Here is an 8,063-nt window from a genome sequence, read left to right as displayed (position 1 = left end):
AAATTACTAGTAAATAATATAGGCGGTATTCCGGCCATTATAACATGATATAAATAATAGTAGAGGCGGTATACCGACCATTATAACAGGGTATAAATGATACAAATAAATTTTACCGAATCGCAGAGTGATCGTGCTGATAACGTGTTATGAAATAACTTATAATTTATAGTATCGAGAAATTTAAATAAGAGTAGAATTTAATACCCGTAGGAAGCAAATAACACTACTATGAGTGAGAGAGTTTATTATAAGTAAGAAGAAGAAAATGTAATGGTTCTTTGATTATAAACTCTTGTTCTTGTTTTTTTGGTGTACAAAAGAGTGAGATGAGTGATGGTATTTATAGTGAACAACAATGCATAAAATATCAAAGATGGTGCTTGATTTGGTAAATGAGTGGGTGATCATAGTGCTTGATGAGTAAATGATCATAGTGCTTAAGTTGGTAAAGGGGTGGAAGATCATTTCAAAGTTTATCTTATAACAGTTATAATATAATCTATTCATCTTATTTTATTACTACCAGTGAAGGTTTACATGATTCTTCAAGATATGTTTAAAAAAAATATAATTTATCCAAGATATGTTTAGATTGAGTGCGACCAAAAACGTTTGTATTCGAAGGATTGCAATTACGGGAATAGAAATAAGGAATAACAGTCGAATGTATAAGATAATGAAAATGATGATCGAGAAGTTCCACGTGGTTGGTTAATTGTTTGTGGATTACATTCGTTAGATTCTTATCATATCCAACATGGACAACACGACGCAGGAATCAACACTTAATTACTTTCAAACACTAAATTTAAATTAAATATATACCTTATTCAAATTTTATTTATGCTTCTTTTTCTAAAGATATTTTCTTTTAAAATATCAAATTATGCTTATTTTTTAGGGTGAATTTGCTTGATATTCATTACAGAGGAAAAAAATTAAGAATATAGCCCTTCTACGGTTGAATTCGGCAGATGGGACAATTTGCACACAAATATGACTGAAATCTCTTTCTAATCGCGTGTGCGTGATGTTGTTGACACTCCAAAATTAAGGCTAAGGCTATCATATTATACTACATACCATATAGTATAGTCAGTCACACAAATGAATTAACTAATTACAATATTGGATTTCATCCATTACGTGACTATATTATACATGATTATGACATAATATAGAATACTCGACACATTCACAGACTTTTGTATATATGAAATTTTTTCGCACAGTGTATTAGAGAGAGAGGGAGGGAGGGAGGGAGGGAGGGAGATTAATTATTAATAAGATTCATAAAGTATAAAATACATATGATATGAATCATTAATCATTTGAATGTTTCTCTGATAAAATATAACTTAAAAAAACACTTTAAAAAGATGAAACATATTATGTTATATTCTATGTTTTCTATTAAAATAGAATAGTACATCGTGATGGTAACTGTTTATATTCTCCCAAAGTTATCATGTCTGTAGTAATCAAAGTGGATTAACAGTTCGTCCATTAACCTCATGTATTGATCATTGATGTATTCAATTGATATGAACGAAACCATCCACCGCCGATCTCCGCTTACCACCATTGTTGGAGCCGTTGTCGTTATTGTTTATTCTCAATGATTCTTCTTCATTATTTCATTCTTCTGGTGAGTCGTATAAGAATTTGGTTTATTTGTAATCCTTACCACAACAAATAAAATATCAAAAAAAAAATCATGTGGTTAATGAAACACACGCGCAAGATAGTTTTGTCATTAATACATAATATATAGACAATATCGTAGCCATCAACTTGTTATGTGCATAGACTTAATATTTTTTCTGCTATGCACATGTCTCCTAATTTCACTATTTTTTTTTAACTTGCTCGTCTCATTGATATTTGAAAGTAAAAGCTTCCTTTTTACAAAATGGGGAATCGGCTCATATAATTCCAACTAGATCTCGATCCGCGTAACCGCGCAAATTTTTGTTTTCATTTATTTTTATATAAATATTTTGTTTTTAATTTTAAATTAGTATATATTATAATATATATGTATCTATCAATTTTTAAAACATAATAAATTTACGGTATATTTTTTTCATTGAATAGATTGTTTCAAACTTTCACATGTATTTGTATCTTCTTATATATATATATATATTTGGATTATTATTTCATTATTAAAATCATATATATAAAGATTAGTAAGATATTTTTTTTATTGTCATATTCAAAGATATTGTAACATTTCACAAATTTAGAAAGTTTTTAAAAAATTAAACTTTTCGCCTCATAGATTTATATTATCCATTAAATAATTAAACATTTAGTTTTTATTTAATTTTTAAAATAAACTATATAGTTTAAAATTTGTTTTCATTGATTTAAGGTAGTAAATATTAATCATTGTTAGATAATATGATTTTTTGTTACTTAAAAAAAAAATTATAGTTTTAAAAGTTAACATGGACAAATATTTAAATATTTAACATATGGAGGTATAGTATTACAACATTAAATTATATCTATTTAATTTATACTATCTATAGATCCAGTGGATCATATATTCTTTAAATCCAATTATTGATAGCCCAATAAAAATTTATGGTATGCCCAAAATTTAAATGATAAGATTAGATATTAAATGTAACATGACTTTCTAGGAATAAGTCCATTAGGTCTATTTTTTTAAAAATACACATGAATTAAGGTTGTGACTTCTGTTTTAATATATAAGATTTATGTGCTGGAATTCGGTTAATTCATTTTAAAGTATGTTTTATAATACACCAACGGATTCTAAATCAAACTACTATGTGTTTGAATGCATATGTATTTAGGCAAATGAAAAAAATTGTTTTTGTCTACTTTTTTTTTGCTCCACACAAATGAAAAACTTCTTAATTAGTGAGAAATTGCTTAAACTACTTTAAGTTGATTACCAATTTTCAAAAATACCTATCAAAAATATATAATATATGAGGTTACGGTTTATTGATTATTGTTTAGGGTTAAGTATTTAGGGATATAATTGAATTTATAAACTTGTATCAATATTTTAGAAATTGTTATTAACATTTATAAATGATTTAAGAAAGTTAAAAAAAATATCATGAATTTAAAAAAAGATTAAAAAAATATCTTTTAAAAGTAAATTTAAAAAATGATATTAAAATATTAAAATTATGGTAAAATATAAATTTTCTGTTAATTAATTAATTGAAATTGTGTTTCTCGGTCAAACGAAAAATATAAAAACGGAAAATATTAGATTTCATAATGTTTGCAGTCGAATGAATTCTCTGACTTCCTAGTTGACGGTGACGTATAACTGACTGAATCTGATTCTATTCCATATAACTGTCAGGTTTTAAAAAATAAAATTACAGATTAAATGTAACATGACTTTATATGAATAGGTCCATTAGCTCTATTTTTTTTAAAAATCACACTTCAATGAAGGTAGCGAATGTTCTTTTAATATATAAGATTTTTTATTGCAAATCGAAGAGAGCGTGTTGTAGTTATTATATATAAATGTAAACTACTCCCATGCATGAATAGACAAAGTAAAATAAATAAATAAATTCATCTTTTATTTTTTTATAAAAAAAAACTGAAATAACAAAAAGGTAAAGAAAGTGTAAATGCGAATCTGACTCCTAAAATAGGGGTCGATCTAGGAGGGAAAAGTAGATTCGGGACCCACTTTTCAGCTTAAATTAATGTACTCTTCTCTCTCATGAATTATTATTTAAGTTTACGTATTTCACAATATGTTTCAAGAAATTAAAAAGAAAAAAATTCAAAAGAGTGAAAAGAGTCTTTGATCGGTGTTTGACGAGACACTGCACTTTAATGGGCTTCGAGTCTTTTTTTTCTTCTTCTTCTCTCTCTCTCTTCCAATTGCAAACAAACCCTAGCTACCTCTCTCTCTCTACATCTCATCATGAACGATCCTAAAAATCCCGATCTGACCAACCACGACTCCTCTTGGACACAACTCACAGCTCCAGATTCTCACTTCTTCCACAGAAACACTTCCGACATCTTCTCTGACTTTGTCGGGAACCTCCACGCTTCCTCCCAATCCGATCATCATCATCCTCACTCCCTCCGGTTTGATACCGGTTTAACACCAACTTCCGGTGTCCCATCTTCCGTTACCACCACCACTCTACCCTCTACTCCTTCATCTTCCTCATCCCCCGCAGCTGCTCTTTCTGTTGCCGTTACAGAGGTTTCAACCTCTACTAATCTCCCCGCCACCTCCAGTTCTAGCGAGGATCCAACTGAGAACTCAACTGCCTCCGCCGCGAAAGCACCGGAGACGCCGTGAGTTTTTTTTTCCTTTCCTTTCCGCATATATAGACGATGAGACAAGAAACACGTATATGTCTCCTTTCGCAGGGGTCTGATCGTAATTTTACACATCATATTGGTGGTGGTGTATTAACTTAAGGCCAAAGACATAACGCGAATAAAATTTCCTTTTCATTTATTTTTTATTTGTCGCATTGTATCATCGCAAGAAAAATGTAGAATCGATTCGTCCGTACAAAATAATTGTGAATTTAGTAATTTTGTGATGAATCGTCGGTGCCAGTGAAGACAAGGACAATAATGATGAACGCACAGCGCCGCTATTGCGGCTGTGTGATGTTTGCGTGCACTCTACATCTCTTCCTCGTCCTTTCTTTTTATTAAACTAATGTTAATTAGGTCAAAAGTGTCTCACGTTTTTGTGATGTAATTGTTATCTAATAGTGAAAACAAAACCCTGGATTATTTTATAATTCTCGTCTCGTAAATCGTAATAAATCATGCTCTAATTGATATGTAGGGTTTCGGAGTCCACCATCCATGAAAATGAGTGCCGCTCAGTATGATTTTACATCGTTATTGCAAATGATCATGATCACGAGTCTACGCTTTAACTCTAGTAACGTTTTTTCATTACATGTTTAGGTTCATGAAAGTATTGTTATAGATATTTTTATGGAAGTTTGACAGTGGTGGCATTAGCATTACAGAATTAATGTTTTTGTGAGATGTTTTGGTGGATTGATTGGTTTTTCTGTAGTTTCTGAGAGCATGATTATTGGGGGTTCTTAGGTTGGGTTCTTAACGGAATATAAGAACCCGTTTCTTAAATTTTAACTAAAAAATTTAAGAACCGGCTCTTAAATTAATAATAATCTGATGCATGGTGATATATTAATAATCTTTTGATGTTATTTGTAGAAAGAAGGAGAAGAAGAAGGCTCAGAAGCGAATCCGGCAGCCAAGATTCGCATTCATGACCAAGAGTGATGTGGATAATCTTGAAGATGGATATCGATGGCGCAAATATGGACAGAAGGCTGTCAAAAATAGTCCATTCCCAAGGTCTCCAAGCTAGCTATCATCACTTTCTTGTCATCTTAAATTAATTTTCACATGTATATATTAACTAAAGCAAAATTACATATATACATGGTACAACACTTAGATCAGTAGATAAACCTGACAACTTCTACTGTTTATATAGGAGCTACTATAGATGCACGAACAGCAGATGCACGGTGAAGAAGAGAGTGGAACGATCATCTGAAGATCCATCGATAGTTATCACAACATACGAAGGACAACATTGCCATCAAACCACTGGATTCCCTCGTGGTGGAATCCTCACCGCTCACGACCCTAGTAACTTCACATCCCATCATCTTCTCCCTCCTCCATTGCCAGATCCTTATTACTACCAAGAACTCCTTCATCAACTCCACAGAGACAATACTTCTTCGCTGAGATTACCCCAATCTACTACTGAAGGACCTGCTGCAGTGTCGTCTATTAATCCACCAGAAGAAGGCTTGCTTGGTGATATTGTACCTCAAACCATGCGCAATACTTGAGGTAATGCTCCTATATATCTTTTTATTTGTCCGTGTTCGTCTAAATATATATGATTACGACTGAATTCTATACAGAGAAGAAAATATATATTTTTTCGGTTCGCAAGGGTTTAACACCTTTATTGGACCACAAAGGCATAAAGGTTACTTTTTCTAGTCCAAAACTAAAATCCCAAATCAAGAGATATATTCAGTGGATGAAAATTCTCATACTTTGACAGGAACGAGTCTATTTGATGTAGATGTACTTATGAATATATATATGTGAGAATATTTATCGTGTTAGTCTAATCATTGATGCAACTCATCATCTCTCGTGGCACAATATTTGATCATTTGATAGATATGTCGGCCAGTGCTTTTTTTTCTTTTTCCTTTATAGTAATGCATTTTTTTGTAGAACGCATATAAAAGTTGGATGATGCATATATAATAAGTGGATGATTGCCTCACTATCTATCTATTCATTTAGTAAACCAAATGTCTATTATTACTTTCTAGTGACTGCATTAGGATCAAGCACCGGCGTATAGCGCCTTTTGTCTTACTCCTCTCGCTCTAGGGCATATATGTAGGCAGGATTATAAAAATGTCAACAAATATTAATATGTAACGAAGCTCAACTACTCCTCTTAATCTAGTGTCACTCTTATGCTGAAACTCTCCCCCTTTATTTATATTAACCCTTAATCTATGTATTCACATTATAACTCAGTTATGTGTATGCATGACTGTGTCCTGGTGTATCGAATTTTATTCTATGTACATGTATATATGAGATACATGCATGAAGCATATATATATATATATATGTGTGTGTGTGTGTGTATTAATTTCTGAGGGTAATGTGTTAGGTCACAGGAATAAATACTTTCTGTTTTAGCTAAAGGCAGCCAAGAAAGAAAAGGGGATCAGAAAATTATTAAGAAGAGATATATGAGCATCTTAGCCCCGCGAGTAAAGCCCTTTATTACGAACGTACAATAATGACTTAGAACGTTTGTTCATAAACCACATGACCAAATTATACACCATTCACATTACGAAAAAACGAATATATCTGTTACATTTTATCAGTAGGGGATGTGTGCTTGTATGTTTTGTTTCAAAGATGAAAATGACATATATGAATGTCTGCCGTGTTTGATATAATCTCCCAGGTACCCTCAGCAAATCATCACAACCTTGGTAACAAATAAGGAGAGGTACTAACTACTTTTATAGAAGATATTGCAGACTGGAAAACAATACAGCCACAACGGGTTGTAAGCAGAGATCTCTATATTATTTCAATGTTGATCAATGGCGTCGGTTTCTTAAGGTATATATAGTATAATTCTGATGTAACTCAACTTGAATAAATCTACTGACTAGTTATGTCCCACATGTAGATGCATGTATGTGCACTTGGGAAAAAAATATGGAGGATTTCCGGATACTATTTTTGCTAATCCTTTTGAGTTCTACATTTATTTGAGACTTTTTTCTAATAACTTTATAGGGTGATAAATTTGGTCGAGCTTTATTGCTTGGTGAAATATATATCTTCTAGTTGCTATGTGATGAAAAATGGATGTTTCGAACAATGTTGAGATCTACGTCATTTTGAATATATAGTGATAATATAATGCAAGTGTGCAATTGGTGTCATACATTTGTTTGTAATAGCATCCTTAAATGAACTCTCTATTTTGAAGTTTTCAAAACTTTATATTTGAAATTTAAGGTGTTCTTCTCCGAGAAAACAAAACTTCAAGTTTAATTTCAAAACTAGACCATGACCCGCCCGCCAGCGCGGATATGAATTTTCAGTTTTTAATTAATTATTTTATTAAATGATGTATTTGTAATATTCGTTCATATTATATTCATTAAGTAAATATTTTTTTTTGCATCTTAAACTATCTATTTTTTTACGAATGTGTGATATTATATAAAAAATATTTAAAAAATGAGTATAGACTTAATTAGATAATTTAAAAAAAAAATGTTTCTTTCGTGTGCGATATCATATAAATAATGATCCGCCCAGTTAACAAAAATCATGATTTTTTTTATGTGTAATTTTTTTTTTATTTTGACCATTTCCTTAAACTATATTAAATTTACATATTTTAATTAGAATATTTTTAATATCTTTACCTTTTTATTTGAAATGCAACTCAATATTTTTTT

At 30.9% G+C, this 8,063-nt stretch overlaps 1 protein-coding gene across 2 annotated transcripts; it reads left to right on the top strand.

Annotated features, from left to right (window-relative positions):
* Positions 1-3,675: 3,675 nt before the first annotated feature.
* LOC106322891 (probable WRKY transcription factor 57) lies at positions 3,676-7,449 on the top strand. 2 transcript variants are annotated; one of them, XR_001266561.1, is made up of 5 exons: positions 3,721-4,326; positions 5,236-5,379; positions 5,522-5,889; positions 7,049-7,209; positions 7,280-7,449. XR_001266561.1 is itself a non-coding variant. In XM_013761038.1 (4 exons), the coding sequence occupies exons 1-3, from the start codon at positions 3,941-3,943 to the stop codon at positions 5,886-5,888; spliced, it is 897 nt and encodes a 298-aa protein (XP_013616492.1). In that variant the 5' UTR covers positions 3,676-3,940; the 3' UTR covers position 5,889; positions 7,049-7,339. The 2 variants fall into 2 exon arrangements, 1 of the variants encoding a protein (XP_013616492.1); XM_013761038.1 differs by having other exon boundaries at positions 3,676-4,326; positions 7,049-7,339.
* The last annotated feature ends 614 nt before the right edge of the window (positions 7,450-8,063 follow it).

The sequence above is a fragment of the Brassica oleracea genome, chromosome C2 (genome assembly GCF_000695525.1).
Source record: "Brassica oleracea var. oleracea cultivar TO1000 chromosome C2, BOL, whole genome shotgun sequence".
NCBI classification, from domain to species: Eukaryota; Viridiplantae; Streptophyta; class Magnoliopsida; order Brassicales; family Brassicaceae; genus Brassica; species Brassica oleracea.
This window is presented reverse-complemented; position numbering and strand designations above follow the sequence as displayed.